The sequence below is a fragment of the Chelonoidis abingdonii genome, chromosome 23 (genome assembly GCF_003597395.2).
Source record: "Chelonoidis abingdonii isolate Lonesome George chromosome 23, CheloAbing_2.0, whole genome shotgun sequence".
NCBI lineage: Eukaryota > Metazoa > Chordata > Testudines > Testudinidae > Chelonoidis > Chelonoidis abingdonii.
The window spans coordinates 4803831-4822151 of NC_133791.1; the positions used below are offsets into that span (position 1 = coordinate 4803831).

An 18321-nucleotide genomic window follows, 5' to 3' on the forward strand; every position below is an offset into this window, starting at 1 on the left:
TTTTTTTTTTTTTTAAGACAGGCAGTGTTATTACACTGACTCATGTCCTTTCCACTTGGGGTGGAAGGAGATTATTAATTATTACTACAAGTCTGAAAAACAAAACAAGAACCAGCCACCCACCCCATCAAACAGGGCATTTAACAGAACCTGCTGAGGTTTATTAGGGACACATCGCCCTGCCAGAGTGAGACAACTCCCTGCTGCATTTACCCCTCAGCGGTCTAGTGTTAAAGGAGGGCAAGGCAGGGAACAGCCGGCTGAGAATTGAATTCGCTGGCCTGTGCCAACAAACAACCCCCACCGAGCACAACATGGTACAAAGAGATTTAAGGGTGTCTAAGGGGACCAAGAGTCCTCAGAAACAAGCAACATTCTCATAACTGATTATAAACCATTTCCACTGCGTGTGTCCGTCCCTCTCGCCCCGCACCCCGTTCAAAGGGCTTTTCTCGCGTTTCTGATGCGGGGAGCCGCCTTTCCTGGCCGGGAGGGCAAGGGACGGGCTGGACTGACCCTAACCCAGGGACCCCTCGCCCCTCGGCAGCGCTAGCTGAGGGTCCAGCCGGGCCTAGCCCCGGGGAGCGAGCCCGCTTCGCGGGGACCCCTCTCCCCCAGCCGTGCTCCTCACGGCCGGGAGAGATGCGGACCCCCATCCCCGCCCCACTCACCTGCCCGCTCACTGCATCCTTCAGAGTGTCGGCTCCCACCTTGGCGAGATCCACCGCGGCCATGGCCAGCTGCGCCTGTACCGCGCCCGCTCCCAGCCGGTTCTTTATAGCGCCCGCAGCGATCAGCTGAGCTGCACGCGCACGTGACCCTGCCGGACGGGAGCCACGCCCTTCTCATCTCTATGCATAAGCTAGCAGCCAATCAGCGCCTGCGGGCAGGGCGAGGCTCCTCCCAGGGGCTGTATGGGCGGGGCTAGAAACAGCTGGGTCAAGGAGAGGGGCGGAGCTGGGGATGCAAAGGTGAGCAGTGCAGGGAGCATCTGCGGGGGAAGGGCAAGGGGGGTTGTGCAATGCTTGGCTGGAGTGACTCGGCTAAGGAGCGAATGGAGCAGTGATTGCAGAGGCTGAGCTGTGCCATGTCCCATAGGGGAGGCTCACAGACCTGGAAGGGACCATGACAGGTCATCTAGTCTAGTCCCCTGCACTCACTGCAGCACTAAGTATTATCTAGACCATCCCTGACAGGTGTTTGTCCAACCTGCACTTAAAAATCCCCAATGATGGAGATTCCACAATCTCCCTAGGCAATTTATTCCAGTGCTTAACCAGCCTGATGGGAAGTTTTTCCTAATGTGCAACCAAAACCACCATTGCTGCAATTCAAGTCCATTGTATCTTAGCCTGTCCTCAGCAGGATGCAAGAGCTTGGTGAGGCTACAGAATGCGCTGGGTACAGGGCTCGGCGCAGCACCCCTGGAGAAAGGAAATAAGGATGTTATGGCTAAGTCATGCAAAAGGTAGTTGTAGCAGGATTGGTGCAAAATCCATGGGGGACTGAAATGAGGGGGTGCAAGAATTCAGAGGTGGAAACTTTTGCAAAGCAGATGCATGGAAGAGTGTGTAATAAGAGGGGCCAGAAACGAACCCATCCAGAGCAAGGATGAGATGATGCAAAGGCACTCTAAGGTTGCATGAAGGAGCCTGTATAAGGCCAGGGGTACAGAAATAGCAACACACAGAGTGGTTAAATCCTGAGCATGGTTATTAATACTCAGTGGGCACTTGCACTTTACCTGCAGATCATTCAGGGCTTGGTTAGAAGTTTAACCCATATGCACCTGCTGGAAATTTGTGTGCATGCCTGGGGGAAAGGCAGATAAAGCCCAGGAAATGCCTTCCTGTAAACTATGCTTCCTGGCGTTAACCACCAAATAACTTCTGAATCAAAAGGATATTTCTCCCTCTACGGAGATCACTAGAGTGGCACGGAGACAAATTGCTGCTCAGAAAGGCAGTGCTGAATTGCAGCATAGTAATTCTTAGCTCCTGTCTCTCATCTGAGGATCTTACACTGTGTCATGAACATTAGCCAAGCTTCCCCTCTGGCTGGGAGGCAGGGATGGTTAATACTGGTAACATCAGAGGTGACCAAAGGAATGAGGCGAGACCACATTGTCTAAATATCCAACCACCTTTCATGCAGTCAGAGCCCCTACTGTGGTACCCCTAGAACTGGTCAGACAGCCCTGTCCCCAACAAGCACTTGTTTAAACCCCATTCTTCCAGCTTCTCCCTCAAACCAAAACCACCCACGCCTAACTAATGGACAGGAGAGAAGCCTATTACATTATTATCGCCTCCTCCTACACTCAAGGCACATCTCTGTGGTTTACCCAGGTCACACAGCAAAGGTACATGTGTGTCACAGACCAGGCTGGAACCCTGGCTTCCTGCTGCCAAGCATGGGCTCTCACCACCAGGCCGCAACAGTGAGTAACACAATAAATAGTTGTTATTAACAATAGTTTACATTCCTCTAGCGCCTTTCATCCGAGGATCTCACAGTGCTTTACGAACAATCATTAACCATGGCTAAGATTAACGAACATTAATTAAGTAGAGATGAACCAGAACCAAAACCTCAGCTCTAACCACCTGCAAACGCTGAGGAAGCTCCGTTTCAGATCAGACCTTCCTCATTGCCCCCTATCGCTATATAGTAACTCCTCGCTTAACATTGTAGTTGTGTTCCTGAAAAATACTATTTTAAGCAAAATGACATTAAGCCAGAGACGGGCAAACTGCGGCCTGGAAGCGTTGTAATCCATCCCTCAAACTCTCACTGGGAAATGGGGTCTGAGGCTAGCCCCGCTTCATCGCTCCAGCCGGGGAGCGGTGTTGGGCTCCTGCCCCATGGCTCCCAGAAGCAGCAGCACCTCCCCACTCTGGCTCCTACACATAGGGGCAGCCGGGGGTCTCTGCACACTGCCCCCACCCCAAGTACTGCCCCTGAAGCTCCCATTGGCCAGGAACTGCAGCCAATAGGAGCTGCCGGGGCAGTGCCTGCAGATGAGGCAGTGTGCAGATCCCACCCCGGGACTGCCCCCCCAACCACCTTCCATGCCCCAACCTGCTGCCCTAGTCCTCATCCCCCTCCCACCCTGCAAACCCCTCTGTCCCAGTCCGGAGCACCTTCCTGCACCCCCAACCCCTCATCCCCAGAGCCCGCACCCCCAGCCAGAGCCCTCATGCCCTCCCACACCCCAACCTCCAATTTTGTGAGCATCCATGGCCCATCATATAATTTTCATACTCAGATGTGGCCCTCAGGCCAAAAAGTTTGCCCACTCCTGTGTTAAGCAATTCCAATTTCCCCATAAGAATTAATGTAAATGGGGGGGTTAGGTTCCAGGGAAATTTTTTTCACCAGACAAAAGACTATTTTTTTAATACATATACATACACACATATATATACAGCATAAGTTTAAACAATTTAATACTGTATACATAGCAATGATGATGGTGAAGTGTGGTAAAGGGGGAGAAGTCAGAGGGTGGAAGACGGTGGGATATTTCCCAGGGAATGCCTTGCTGCTAAATGAATTAGCACTTGGCTAAGCCCTCAAGGGTTAACATATTGTTGTTAATGCAGTCTCACCCTTCTGCACTCTACAGAACACAAGCGTGTCCCTTTCCTGTCTTTAAGACTCCTCATAATGCAGCCTTTCCCTACTTGTCTGCTTCTGGATCTTACTGCATCGCCCCCAGCACCCCCAGGCCTCCCACAATGGCAGCCTCCATCATCCATTCATCTGTCTCTCCCACAAGCACCTTGGCTCTTTCTTCCCCGGCTCACTTATGCCTGGTTCATCGCTCCAGACTAATCAAAAAGGCCACCGCACTCTCCTTCAAATCCCTCCGCAAGACCCACCTCCACCTTGCCACAGAATAATCGTCATGCTGATTTTCTCTCTTGTACTGCCCCTCATCCAAGCACAGCAGTGCTTAAATATATTAATGAATGAAGCTTCAAAGCCCCTGTTCTCCCCACTGACAGGACAGATGCTCTGGGGTGAATGTGACTTCACTATCTTCTTTCATACGCATCACAAATTGATACCTAGATTGCCCAGCCCTCCGACTGCGGCTTTATCAAGGGTAGCAAGTTGGTGCAGTCCAACCTCCGATCATTATAAAAACGTTTAGCTTTATTTCCAGCCATACTTCTTACCTGGGATTTTATCTTACCCATAGAGAAGGTTCAAAGCAAATCTGATTAACAAGGGACAATAAAGGTACAGATTTAACATAGGATGAGATATTAAGAGCTAATACTTACAGCACTAATACATTTCTGTTCCAACCCGCTGTTGCCCTGTTATAAAACTAAAGCTATGTATAAAATCCATTTTGACTATATGTTTTGTGTTCACCTGGTCCAATACGGAAGAGCAACTGGTCCAGCAGAGATTCCTGGATACCCGTGGTAAACATCTGTCCCAAATCTGGACTTTAGATCCAAATCTGGTGCTCTATGATTCCCCCAAGCTTGTCCAAGCGGATTATTCTCGTGCACTAGATAGGATTCTTGCTCCTATCAGCCTCAGTACCCCAATATCCCTGGGACCCACAAGACCAGCAAGCCCTGGGTCCCTATCTCATCCCCCAGTCCCCCCTTTCCTGGGTTCCCAGACGATCTACTATGCTCCTTGAATACACCCACAGGATATTACTTCCCCTGAGCTATCTTAACCTAGATTAGCTCACACAAGTGATTCACCGCCTTTGTCTCGTAGCAGTTATAGAGAAAAACTCAAACACAAGAGAACGTTGATGTCTCCTCTTCCCCTATATACTTTTTCCCGAAGTTGTTCCGGCCTGGGACATAGAAAGTTAACCAGAACATGGTGCCCCCCCTAGCCTGTCACAGAGGTAGAAGAGCTCTGGGCACAGAAATTCCTCTCCCCTTTGCTCACTAGGAAAAGAACTCTCACAAGTTTTAAAAAGACAATTATATAAAAAAAAGAACTTACATATAACAAACTCTGCATTAAAACTCAATACAGGGTATGGCTTATAAAAATAGAAAACAGTCTGATTAAAAATACCCAATTAACCACTCCAGCAAATCAACACACAGTAAATACAACCACAAACACATAACAGCATGCTTGGTTTCTTTGTATCACACTTGATAGTAGAATATAGAAAGAGATTGATTACAGAAAAGCGTTCAATCCATAGCGGTGAAACAAAGACCCCGAGTTCCTTTCCCTGCAGACTTTAAAAAAAATCCAGTTCTCTGATTGGTCCTCTGGTCAGGTGCTTGATTCCCCCCTGTCCACCCCTTACAGGTAAAAGAAAATTAACCCTTACCTATCTACTTATGACAATACTACGTTAAGTATTTGTGGTGTGTGAGTAGGAACTCTCAAAACATTTTAATCAATAAATGGAAGTTTAAGTGTAGTTACTGAATGAAACCAAGTGCCCAGAGTCCGCTGACATTACACCGAGCAATGTGTCCGTGAGGAAAGCTTCAGCATAACAGGAGACAGCCAGAGAGACTAAAGTTACATTGATGATGATCACTAGAATCCAGTGAAGAGGGATCTTCCTCCTGTCCTTGGTCATTCAGCTTTTTCTAGATAGGCTTGAGCCTTCAGAAGAATCCTGTGCTGGTGGTCATTTCCTTAGATGAGTAGTAGAGACTCCTCTCTGTGTTCATCCTCTATCACTTGCAGGGCTGACGAATGGCTCTCTCTCCTCCCCTACTTCAAAAAAGTGCATCTGCTCTTGCCAGTGTTTGTTCAGGTGCTGTGAAGGGTGGATGTCCCAGAATTTTTAGTAGTTTCCTGAACAGGGAGAGCTGCATCAGTCCCTTCCTTTCTAGTCCGTATCAAATTTTCCATAACCTCTTCGTTTAGCTCATCCTTTAAAATATGACAAAGTAAAGCAAACAGATGATGAACGTTCAGTTACTATCAATCAAATGGCCAGTACATTTTCCTAGCACCTGCTAGAGTTCTCTTAGAATTTGTTTTCTTATTCATTATCATGAAGTATTAATGCTTATTAATGTCACTCCCCATTTAGAACAAAAGTGTAAGTTATACTGTCTGGCATGATTTTTTCTATAAATAGTGTCCAATATTTGCTGGACAGATCTTACTCTGTAATTAGCTAATTTTGCATCATCTTAAACTGTATAATGCCACAAGGTAAAGATATAGATAAACCCGGCATAAAACAGCAACTGTTTTAGAGATGCCCGTTTCCAAACCAAATATGCTGAAAGAGACACAAGGTGGGTGAAGTAATATCATTTCTTGAACTAACTTCTGCTGAGGGAAGAGACAAGCTTTCAAGCTTCCCTGAGCTTTCCTTCAGGTCTGGGAAAGGTAACCAGAGTGTAACAGAGCTAAATACAAAGTTGGATGGATTGTTAAGCGTAAGAGGTTAACATGTTGCAAGAAACCACTTAAAATGAAGTGGGCATTTATCACCTCTGCAAGTCATAGGACAAAGCAGGGTTAATAGGTTAGTAATTGTTGTAAGGACCTGTAAAACCAGTGTCACTGTTTAGACCCTGATTGTTAGTGTCTAGCAAAGTTATGAATTAAAGCTTGTCTTTGAAAGGTGTGGTGCAGGTTTCCTTTCAGGATGAGGAATAAGTCAGACAGGCAGTGACTGCTCTGTGAAAAGTGTTCACCCATGGGTGACAGGGTGGTTTTGTCTTTTATCATTTTTCCAGTGTGAGTTCCTTCGAGTGTAGTGATTGTCTGGTATCACCCACATAGTTGATGGGGCATCTGATGCACTGGATGAGGTACACCAAAGGCTCTTCCACCAATAAAAGAAAGATCTTACCTCACCCACCTTGTCTGTCTCATATATGCTTAAGCAGCTTGGCTTCAGGTTGCATGCCTGGGAGTTTAAAGAGCCAAAAAAGTCCATTTTAACTTCAGATTTTAAAGATTCTTTTGCTTTCAAGTGTGCTATCACTCAGGGTGGAATTAAGAGTCAATCAAGCCATTTGTTACTAAGGTTCATTACATTGTTTGGATTATAGATGTCAGTTTACTGCAGATTTTCACCCTGGGCACATTTAATGCTGAATAATAATATTTTGCACTCCTATGGTACCTTCCATTCAGGGATCTCAAAGCACTTTACAAACATCATGGAGCAAATCATGGTCTATGCACAGCCCAGGTAATTGGTTCTGCTGCTTCAGGGCCTTGCACAGCCACAGAGCATGCATGTGTAAGAGTGGGGGCAAAAGGGGGTTTACTCCGACTGATTCAAGTCTCACAGTACCCCCAAGGTAGGTATTTTTCCCATTTTACAGATGCAGACAGTAAGGCGCTTTGGCCCAGACCCTCCAAGATATTTAGGATCCTAACTTTCATTGAAATCAGGAGCCTGAATACCTTTAAAATCAATAAACATTAAATACTGTTGTGGATCTGGACCATAATGTATAAGTGACTTGTTCCCTAGTCCCATAGTGACAGAGTTGGGGAATAAGATTTAAAAGTCCTTGGTGTTAATCTCATTTGACCAATGGGGACTTTAGAGTTTATGCGCATACACATTTGTTCTCAGAGACTCCTGTGGCAAGCAGCCAAAGCCATGGCAGAGACACTCTTGCCATCCAGCAACCCCTGCTCCAGATGCTTGTGCATAGTAAATAAAAGACCAGACAACTCACCCCTATGTCCTGTGCAGCTGCAAAGAAAAAGGAATCTGGTCAGAAAACAGTCTGCTGCATTTTGTACTGACATTTTTCTGTATGAATGTCCCCAGGCCAAGTCCTGCCCTTAGACGCATGCACAGCTCTCTGCGATTCAGGGGGGCCATGTGGGTGCACATCCACAGAACATGGCCCCACTGTGCTGGGACTGCGCTTTGCACTTCACTTAGCAGCATCTTGAGGAATCACCCCGCTGGGAGAGGAAGGTGGTTAGGTGACAATGCTAATCCAATGTGACTTTGGGCTCCAACAATGATCTGCATTGATACATCACCTAACCGCTAGGGATCCCAAAGAGTTTTGCAAACAGCAAATCACACATCCCTATAAGGAGGGCATTATGTCAAACAGCTACTCTAGGGGGAGGCAACCTATGGCACGTGAGCTGATTTTCAGTAGCACTCACACGGCCTGGGTCCTGGCCACCGGTCCGGGGGGCTCTGCATTTTAATTTAATTTTAAATGAAGCTTCTTACACATTTTAAAAACCTTATTTACTTTACATACAACAATAGTTTAGCTCTATATTATAGACTTATAGAAAGAGACCTTCTAAAAACGTTAAAATGTATGACTGGCACGTGAAACCTTAAATCAGAGTGAATAAATGAAGACTTGGCACAGCACTTCTGAAAGGTTGCTGGCCCCTGAGCTACTCTATGGCACAGGGAAATTGAGCGATTTGCCAAAATTCACACCTCTGGTCATTGGCAGAGCTGAGAATATTATCAAGGAGTCCTGATTCCCAGCCTCCAGCTATAACCAGTAAACAATGTTCTTTGACCTGAGATCATGCTCTTCTCTTGGTGGATAAACGATGGGGCAAAACTGAGATGCTTATTTCTGCAGCAGGAACCAGTTCTGAGTAAAGCCCAAACTCCCGTTCCATTAACATCACCGCTCCCGCAGCAAATGAAGAGGGAACTTTGCAAGCACATATCAGATACAAGCAGGAAAGATCATAAGCAGGGGAGAACTGGTTCGGGTTCCTTGGAGAATGTGAACAGCTGGTATTTCTAGCCTCTGGGGAATCTGGCCTGAGAAAAAGACCAGTTTTAGCCATGAGTTGGGGAGGGACAGGATCCTCTCGAGCTGGGCACTGCAGCTGGTGCTAAAGCACAGCACCCTGGTCTGGGACCAGCCAGCTCACCTCAAAGTAGGTCAAATTTAGGGCCAGTGGATATTAAAGGCAACCCTGTAAAGAAGAGAGATTTAGACTCTCAGAGGGATTCTCAGTATGAAGAGGCAATTCCAGTTACAGGTTGGCATGTTCCAGGGTGAATCAAAGACCATTGTGCCAAATACGAACTCAGCCAGTCTGACTCCTTTAGAGACCCTTTGACGGGTTTCACAGGTCCCATGCTTCTCTTACTTACGTGTTAATCCATCTTTCCTCTTCTTCCTCCTCCATAAAAAGTACACTGCTACAGCCACCACAAGTACAATTAAAACTAAAAAGACAATTATCAATGCCATCCCTGTGGCAGAAAGGCCTCTTTTTACACAAACTGCATCAGAAGTGGCTGTCCCAGCCTTTCCTTCGGTCATCCCTTCCTCTTCACACCTAAGACGAAGGAAGACATGTTAGTAAACATGTCAGCATATCCACAGCCTTCTAATGGTCTTAATATAGTGGATCAAATATGATAAGACCCCATCCAGATTCTGGGCCTGATCCTGCAGTCTGGGGACAGGCCAAATTCCCACACATTTCAAGGCTGCAGGATCAGGCCCTTTGAGCGGTAGACGCCTGCACATTGGAAAATTATGTTATAAGGTTCCAAATTTTTAACAGAACATAGGATTAGACTGAAAAATACAAATACAATAAATTCACTGTACTGACCTCAGAAGTTTTTACTCGCCCACACCTCAGCGCAGGGTTCTGTGTTTTCAATGGCAGTGTCACTGAGGTACCCAAGCAGCACAGGAAGTGGTGTTCCCACGCTGACTTGGGTACGCCTCACCAGGAGTGGAAGTTAGTTAAAGGACTTACTGGTAAGCCAGAGTCCTGAGCAGGGGGGCAGGGCCTTTAAATTCCCAGGCCCTTTAAATTGCTGCCAGAGCCACGCTGCTAGAGCCCTGAGGTAGCAGCAGTGGACTGGGGCTCCAGCGGTGATTTAAAGGGCCCAGGCTCCGGGCTACTGCCACATAACCCCGGGCCCTTTAAATCACAGAGCCTCAGGGGCTCCCATCTGCTGCTGCTACCCCAGGGCTCCAGCAGCGGGGCTCAGGAGGCAATTTACAGGGCCCGGGGCTCTGGCCGCTGCTGGGAGCCCCAGGCTATTTAAATCGACAGCCTGGGGAAGCCAGTACAGTCGACGGGGTACCAGCTCTTGCTGCTACGCCGTACCATACAGTATCAGCTTACTTTCACCTCTGCTCCTCAGACAATCATCCATAGCACAGCAGACCCTAACTGAGCCGAAGGGCCAGATTCACCACTGCTCTACAGCCCCTTTGCACTGTTTGTGTGACAGGCGGTCTGTGTGGTTGGGATGGGACCTTCACCTGGCACAGGTGGACCATAGTGGCACAGGGAGCAGGCCAGCGATGGATTGGCCCAGGAAGGGGGCACAGCCAGGGCAGTTCTACCCCCCATTCATGGCCCCTAGGGGGCTGTGGTCACTGGTAAACCTCAGAACTGACCTAGCCTGCATCAGGAGCTGAACTGGCCCCCAGATGCCCACGCCAAGGAGGCAGAAAGGTCTTTAGGACGTGGTGGATAATCAAAGAAGGAGCCGACTTACAACTCTTAATTCTAAAATGTGCCATATGTATTTGCAATCTGTGTTCTGTGAGGGGCAAACCCTACCTGCTGCTGTGCAGCCATGGGGCTCTCTGGCCATGGAACTGTTACACTGCAGGGGTGGCAAGTCCCAGTATGGTCCAGGACCTGATTCCACACAGTCTCTCTGCCATGTCACCGGGCTCTGTGCAGGGAGGACCTGGCAGAGGGGGCTGCATCCCATGTCACGTTCATAAACAGCCCCGAGGTGAATCCAGCCCTCACGGAGAGGGCCCAGGGTACAGAAAGAGATTCCTGGGGAAAGGATTTCCCCAACACACAGCTCACAGCCCTACTGATTTAAGGTTACGTTTCCCAGCTACTGAACTTCAGGGCATCTCTAAGCAGGTCTGATATAGCCGCAAAATTCAAGTACAAAAAAATAATGATGAATGAAAGAAGAGAACGCAGCATGTAAAGTCGGTGCAAGGGAAAAGGCCACGTGTAGTCAGAGTCACCTACTTGGTCCATGGCTGACAGCTGTGTGACATGTTGGTTGCTGAGAAGGTTCCATCAGGGCAAAGCTCACATACGTTGTCAATGAATTCTGTGCCTATAAAAGAGGACGACATAACTGGATTCTTTCCTGAAAGTGGGGCCTAAAGGAGCTTTCATTTCAGAAAGGTCTCCAGCCACATCTCCCCACTATCACCACCATGTTGCAGAGCCTCTGGGTCTGTTTTATTCTGAAGCCTCCAATTCCATATGACCCTGATGGGGTAACAGCGGGAAGGGAACTCAGGTTTTGAGACTTGGACTTGCAGACCTAGGTGTATATTAGGTCGACTTACAGCCACTGCAGTAATTACCCTGGTGGTGCACGTCCACACTACCCTCCTTGGGCCAGCAGTGCATGTCCTAACCAGGAGGGCTTCCACCAACTGAAGAGGGGAAGCAGTGTGGGGAGCAGAGGGCCCGGTCTCTCAGCTCTGCTGGCAGCTCCGTGCGGGGACCCTGGCTGCCCCAGAGGCTTCTAGCGGGCTGCCTCCCCACATCGTCTGTTGACACTGACATAATGAGGTCCCTTCCTAGAGTGTCATTGTAAGGCGCCTGTTTGCCTTTTCCTGCACTTCTCTGCAACCTCCCTTTCTGTCCCAGTGCAAAAATGCTACTGAACAACCTGGGTGACATGTGAATGGAACAACACCACACACTCTGCTTCTCAACAGCGGCTCCCATCCCAGGATCTCAAAGAGCCAGGCTCTCAGGGCGTTAAGCTCACATCACCCCACTCAGTGTCCACCTTCAGAAACAGAGCAAAGAACCATGAGGTACTTTTGGTTAATCTGGAACTCTTGCCCTTGATCAAAGCCTTAACAACGGACCATGGCCTGGATCCACACCCACTCTCTGTAAAGGGACTTAGTGTCTACAGCACTGATGTACTCCAGTGTAATTAACGGGGATTCTGCACCAGTAGAAAATGTGTTGCTGAACAAGTCTGTAGCACTGTGGGAGCTCCAAAAGGGGTGTGTTTAGCACACTTGTCTTCCTAACAGAATTCTGTGCCCAAAGGTGGGCTCGAGGGGGCTCTGTTTCTGGTGTGAAAGCAGAAGCTGAACTCACACTGCACTGTGCTGCTGCGTAGGTGGGCTGCCAACATGTGCAAGTACAAACCCAGGGCCTCATGCAAAGTGCTGCCTGCAAGAGCATCATGTGAGTGTCCAATGACACCCAGAGGAGTCGGGGCTCCTCACAGCCTGTGACACACTTAATAACCTTGCCCCTGTGTATTTCATGCTTGTTTTACAGGGAGATGGCAGCTTTGTGTCTGGGCTGCAAGGTGAACATAGCCCAGCTCTAGGGCAGGACTCACGGCAGGGAATAGCAATTCCAGAGTGGAAGACCCCCAGCAGCTTTCTCGCTCCCACGTCCCTTCCCCTCATGTATATTGAGGGAGCTCCAGCTTGTGCGCCTCTGCTGAGCGCAGCTGGGGCAGTGTGTGCCAGGGACAGAAGCAGTCAGGACCCAAACCATTTCTGTCTCAATAGGTCAAAACCGATTCCTACATGTGACCAGTAGGCAACTCCACTCCGTCAGCAGGCTGCAGCATTCTGCACAGTCCTAAGGGGTGGCCCTGGGCAGAGCACAGTTCAGCAGAGACTCCTGCCTTTGGGAGAAAAGGTCAAAGGTGTCTCACCAGGCATTGATGGAAAGAAGTTCGCCACAGCTGTTACCTGGGCATCCAGCTCAGCACCTGCTCTGACACCACCCTGGAGCTGTGCAACTGTGTTACAAATGGCAGTCACGCTCCCTCAATGAGGGGGGCCCAGCTACAGCCCAGCCACTCTTCTGGCTGCTTCCCCAGCTCACCAACATCACCTCAGTCTCCCTTGGATCTCAGCCAGTTTGCCCTGCTCCAGATTCAGTCTGTGACTGAGAGTTTTGCCTTGGTATTACAGAAGTTATGTTGCCTTACCAAGTATTTTCACCTTAGAGCCAGGGAGGCAGACGGTGCAGGGACTACACATTTCACAGTCCCCGCCTGTAGGATGCCTGCAGAAATCGCCCGGGGCGCAGCCGCACACAGTGTTCTTCGTATATGTGCATTTTTCTTTTACCATCAGTCTGGCTCCTAAAGGAAAGTTACATGCATCACAAATACATTTACACAGGAACTAAACAGAACAGATACAAAATCTATTGTGCACCCCCAGTCCTTGATGATCCGTGGTACAGGGCACAGGAGCTAGAAGGGTTTGTTATGATGACTCCATTTCGCAAGTGTTGCCATGTAAACAGAACCATCTGGAGCCTGATTATCTGCGGTCTTGCACCTTGTGTATTTACATCTGTGCAAACGGTGCATGCAAAATGCGACCAAATCAGCGTTCTCTACTCAGCTGCAGCTGAAATCGTGCTTTGCACCCACTCTGTGAATAATGACAAAGGCGGTGGAGAATCAGGCTCCCAGTAGCCACATATAAAGGACTTCAACCTCCAATCCAGCTGGCCACTAGAGGAGCAGGCCAATGTAGTGGGATTTTGGTGTGGTCATAACACCTGCTACAAGACCTGTCCTCCTGGCTGCCCAGCTGATCCCTATGTGCTGGGACGGCCTTTGGGGCCATAGGCAGCTAATGTAACTACAGCAGCCTGCAGGCTGCTCTAATTCATGCTGGGGATGAGGCCCTGATGGCTTCAGGAGTAGAGGACACAATGGTTGCTTACTGTCACTCATGTCACTCCTGCTTCCTGAGGTATGTGCATGTTCCTGAGCCACTGCTCATATTCTGGGATCTGAAAGGAAGGTTATAACCTTCCCAGTGTACAATACTGATCCTGAGGGTGCAGAGCTGCTGCTCTAGGCCAAGAAATACCATCTGAAAGTTTGATTATAATTATTGTTTATTCTGTTTGTTCTACTTCTGCTAAATCTAGAGATCCACTTTCCTGCTGAGAAGAATCTCCCTGGACGATTCCAGAGCCCTTAATCAGTGGAAGATGTGCGACTGAAGCCCATGCACTGTGCCAGAAATCTCCACTTCAGTGATTTGCTTGAGATTGCAAGGAACTCAGTAAAAGAACTGTTAACAAAATCCAGGTCTCTTGATCCTGGGTCCAAACAACTAGGCTGCTTTTGTATGCGTGGGCCAGGTGAGACAACTTAGAAAACACTAATTAAAATCCACCCCCCCATCTACACACACACAGACCAGCTTCCTTACCTGCATCGCAGACTTTACATCTCATGCACTCTGTTAGGCCATTGGGATGCTCTGTATATGTGTCATCCACACAGGGCATGCAAGTTGTGCTGCTACTTGGTTTACAATGTTTGACCACCTTGCTCCCTAAAGCAAACAAAACAATTAGCTCCTGTGTAAACCAGGCTAATATATTTAATGCATTAATCCAGAGATTGCAAAAGCAGGTAATTGTGCATGACAAATGCACACGCTATGTGTGTGGATTATACATGTTGCACACAGCACCACTAGAAATAAAAGGTAAATGTCTCAGAACTAGATTGCCAGACCTGAAATCCTCCATTTCTGCACAACACAGGTACAGCATAGACAGAAACAATATCATAACTCACACCCCTTCCTTAGCAGCAGTATCCCTAGCACAGTCATGCTTAGACTCTGTGTAACGGACACAGGACCTTTGACAGATGCATGTGTTCCCACTGTGCCTAGTCAGGATCTTGTCCCTTTAAAAGATGCAGTTATGAGTACTGTAGTTCCTCCTAGGGGGATGGAGAATCCTCAGGTGAAGCCAGTGACTGGAGGGATCCTATGGCCAGAAAGCGCCAGGGGACTAAGGATGTCAGGTGACTGCCTGTGGCCAGGCCTATCCTACTATAAGAGGTAGATTGAGAGGTGAGGGGCTGGGGCAGTGCTGGTGTCCACAGCAGCCTGCTGGACAGCTGCTTGGGGCAGGGCTGTGGCTGGGGTGGGGCTGGCAGAGGTCCCTGTGCGGAGGAAAGATCAGTAGGGTCCTGATACAAGGTGACTGTGAGGGTCTGAGGAAGGGCAGGAAGGGCTAGGGGATCCCAGATGCAGGGCAAAGGGTGAATACAGTGAATCCTAATGGGGACAGTGTATTGACTGTTACAGTCAATCACAGCAGAGATCTGGGTCCTGGGCAGTCAGGCCTAGAGATTGAAACGAGAGTTCAGCCAACCGGTTAGAGCTGAGTCCAGCAGGGCAGGGTCCAGGAACAAGCCAACAGTCAGTGCTGGAGTGACAGAAGCCAAGTGCAGGAGCCAGAGGGTAAAGTGGGGTTGTAGTCAGAAGGCGCAGCCAAGAGTCAGAAGCCAAAGGGTTAACCAGAGTCAGCGGCAGCTCCAGGCCCCAGCACGCCAAGCATGTGCTTGGGGTGGCATGTCGCGGGAGGCACTCTGTTGGTCTCCAGGAGGGCGGCAGGCAGGTCCCTTTGGCAGCATGCCTGCGGAGGGTCCGCTGGTCTCATGGCTTCGGTAGAGGCGCGGGACCTGCAGACCCTCTGCAGGCATGCCTGTGGGAGGTCCACCGGAGCCATGAGACCGGCGACCGGCAGAGTGCCCCCCGTGGCATGACGCCGTGCTTGGGGTGGCAAAATGTCTAGAGCCGCCCCTGACCAGAGTCACAGTTGGGAGGCACAGCCAAGGGTCGGGATGGGGGTCCAAAGCCAGGACAGGGGTGGGGTAAGGACTGGAAGCCGGCTGGAGCAGGGCTAGGACAGAGCAGGGCAAGCCCAGCTGCGGGCAGAGTGCACATCGAGCAGCCGCTGCTCTGCTGTGGGTGCCAGGCTGCTAAGCAGGAGTAGAATTGCTGATCCAGCAGCCACTCCAGTGCTGTGGCTGCCATGTCAGTTCCAAGGCGATGCAACTCGGCTTCCTGGTTCCAAAGCGATGCAACTCGGCTTCCTGGTTCCCCAGCAGCCAAGTTAGTCAAGACAGCAGGCTATCAGATGGTCCTACCTGACCTGGTCTCTGAGGAAGAGAGGTGTTACGGAGAAAGTGATTTGCCCAAAGTATCACAGTACGTCTCCTTCTGTGTCCCAGGCCACAAGAACCATCCTCTCTATATCCTCCACTGACAGGTGAGTAACAAGCAATGAGATGTTTACATGGACAGATCTGTGTCCTCACCACCAGCTAGATTCACAGTAATAGAGGTGAGCAAGCTCTCCTGAGGAGGCCAGACAATTGGACTCTCTAGGGAAGGGTCATGATTTTTAAAGAAGCAATCAGATATACCTACCAGCGCCGCACATGGGACAGCATTCACCATTTATTTCATATTCGCCTGGCTCGCATTGTAGAGCTTCCAAATGAGGTAGTTGTGTCGTCAAGAAAACGACAAACATCTTTAGAGAAGAAGAGAAGAAAGTTTCTGATTCGCATCAGGGGCTGGTACCACTGTGGCACTGCTTAGCCTACCCGAGCTGGCAAGCACATTCAATGGAGATCATAATGATGAACAAGATAATAATGATGTTGTCTAGAAATGTTACCAGCGCTATTACATTTCCATGATACTTTTACAAGTTTATTATCATATTTTGTTTTACCCTCTAGGGTATTGCTGTGATGCTTTGAGATCACAAAGAAATCCAATTTTGTCTCTTGAAATAATACATAGAGTCATTCAACTAACAGAAAGAAATGCAAATTCCAAAGAGGTCATTTTAACGTCTTTATGGTGTCACCGTTTATCTCTGTTTCTGTGCTAACGGCACCACTTGACAGCTCCACAATATACCTCATCTTTAAGTAGACATACAAAGCTTTCAAATGATGTGTGATGTGTATTTGTATAGAGAGACTACAGTACGAGGACCAAATCGGTGTTGTCTGCCACTCGCCTATCAGCCCCCTACTTTGCCATTTCCTCACTACCACTCTCCACATTCTGGGTCAAACTCTGCTCTCATTGAAACCTTGAAGAATTCTACTGACTTTAGTCTGGTTGGAATCCAGCCTTTACAGCCTTGGGACATGATCCTCCATCCCTAGATCATGTGAGTGCTCAGCTCAGTTTGGTCTAATCATGTGGATCACAGTGATGGGGTTGGATTCATAGACTGCGGCCTTTGACATTTCAGCTAAAGCCGCCTTCTGTTCTGATTTTCTAAATCCAGAAGCACGGGGGATACCTTGTTAGCCACTTGGAAATCATAGTCTTTTTTCTTCCAGTATAATCTCTTTCCCTTTTACCCATGGTGTGTTTTGCGGAGTACTTGCAATACAGTTGAAATTAGCACCAGTTTCAGTTTACACTGTGACCCCCAAAATGGAAGGACTGACATATGATTGGCCATGGAAAGCCCCAAACTGAGACCCAGCAGCACAGCTTCTGTGTGGGCCAAGCGTTGTTCCCTGTGCTGACCTGTCCCTCCTTACAGCCATGGAAACCCTGGGAGGAAACAGCAGATACAAAACAACAAACTATGGGGATAGAGCAGCAGCAAATTCAATACAACGCACCACAAGGAGCTACTGTCCATTTAGAATCCTCAAACATTTCCCCATTCAAAGGGCAACTGTTGGGGGTAGGATTGTTTGTTTTTCTAAAATCGGTGTCTGTTAAAAAAAAAATTCTGCTAATCTGCAAAATGAAAAGTCAATCCACTTAGACCGCCAAGCTCCAGGCTAAGTATCCGCTGATGAGAACAAACCAAAATCTCCCAGCGGTATTTATTTCCTACTAAATTAAGGAAGAAAAGTTTTATTTTAAATATTCATTTTTGTTGTTCTTTGCGGCTTCCAGCAGATGGAGCCCAACAGCTTCTAAAATGCAGAAAGATTTTCTGGAACAAGACAGTAAACAAGCTCTAATTCCACACCCTGTAGTTTGCGTTACTCAAATGGATACATGTAAAAAAAAAAATCAGCTTCCTGGGATCTTATCATGAGTCACGGTAGATTCCCACAATCCCTCCCCGCCGCCACATCTGCACCCCAAACCTCCCCCCCCTCCGCCCCGTGTCTCTGCTGGGTTTGCTGGGCAGGGCCGATCTGTCGGCTCCGTTTTATTTCAGGAGCTTTTGGGATGCACTTACCCAGAGCATGGACCTGAGAACACACCGCAGAGCCTGGCTGCTGCTGCCCCCGCTGGGCATTGAGACTCTGCCCGTACGGCTCAGCGCGGCCTCCGGGTCCCGATCACTGGCTACCAGCTGCTGGCCTGAGCGAGCGCGGAGCCACCGCCCTGTCCTCGGGTGCTCGCCCCATGGATCCCCCGCGCCCCTCTCCGGGGAGCTCCCGGGCCCGCTAGCAGGACACAAGCCCAAAGTTCTGGTCCGGTTCCGACTCTGATCCAGGCCCAGCGGCCCCGCAGCAGCAGCCAAGAGACCCAGCTCGACCCTCACTGAAAGTGAAAGTGAATTCTGTAA

The 18321-nt window shown here is 48.9% G+C and overlaps 2 protein-coding genes across 6 annotated transcripts in view; both read right to left on the bottom strand.

The window, feature by feature from the left end:
* PRXL2B (peroxiredoxin like 2B) overlaps positions 1 to 806 on the bottom strand; it is a 17747-nt gene extending 16941 nt beyond the window's left edge. The window contains exon 1 of the mRNA XM_032763752.2: positions 672 to 806. Within this exon, the coding sequence (XP_032619643.1) occupies positions 672 to 734 (63 nt within the window). The 5' untranslated portion in view covers positions 735 to 806. The remainder of the gene's footprint in view (positions 1 to 671) is intronic.
* Positions 807 to 3382: 2576 nt separating this feature from the next.
* Positions 3383 to 18321, bottom strand: LOC116815397 (tumor necrosis factor receptor superfamily member 5). Of its 5 annotated transcripts, none has more exons than XR_012654771.1 (10): positions 17989 to 18321; positions 16188 to 16293; positions 14166 to 14291; positions 12917 to 13072; positions 10960 to 11050; positions 9086 to 9273; positions 7668 to 7684; positions 6824 to 6880; positions 5353 to 5886; positions 3383 to 4447 (listed from the first exon to the last, which is right to left on the bottom strand). XR_012654771.1 is itself a non-coding variant. In XM_075060223.1 (10 exons), exons 4-10 carry the CDS (start codon positions 14242 to 14244, stop codon positions 5764 to 5766), a joined length of 711 nt encoding a protein of 236 aa, XP_074916324.1. In that variant the 5' UTR covers positions 14245 to 14291; positions 15905 to 16019; positions 16188 to 16293; positions 17989 to 18298; the 3' UTR covers positions 5260 to 5763. The 5 variants fall into 5 exon arrangements, 4 of the variants coding, with proteins under 4 accessions (XP_032619656.1, XP_032619655.1, XP_074916324.1 ...); XM_075060223.1 differs by lacking the exon at positions 3383 to 4447 and adding an exon at positions 15905 to 16019 and having other exon boundaries at positions 5260 to 5886; positions 17989 to 18298; XM_032763765.2 differs by lacking the exon at positions 3383 to 4447 and having other exon boundaries at positions 5259 to 5886; positions 6833 to 6880.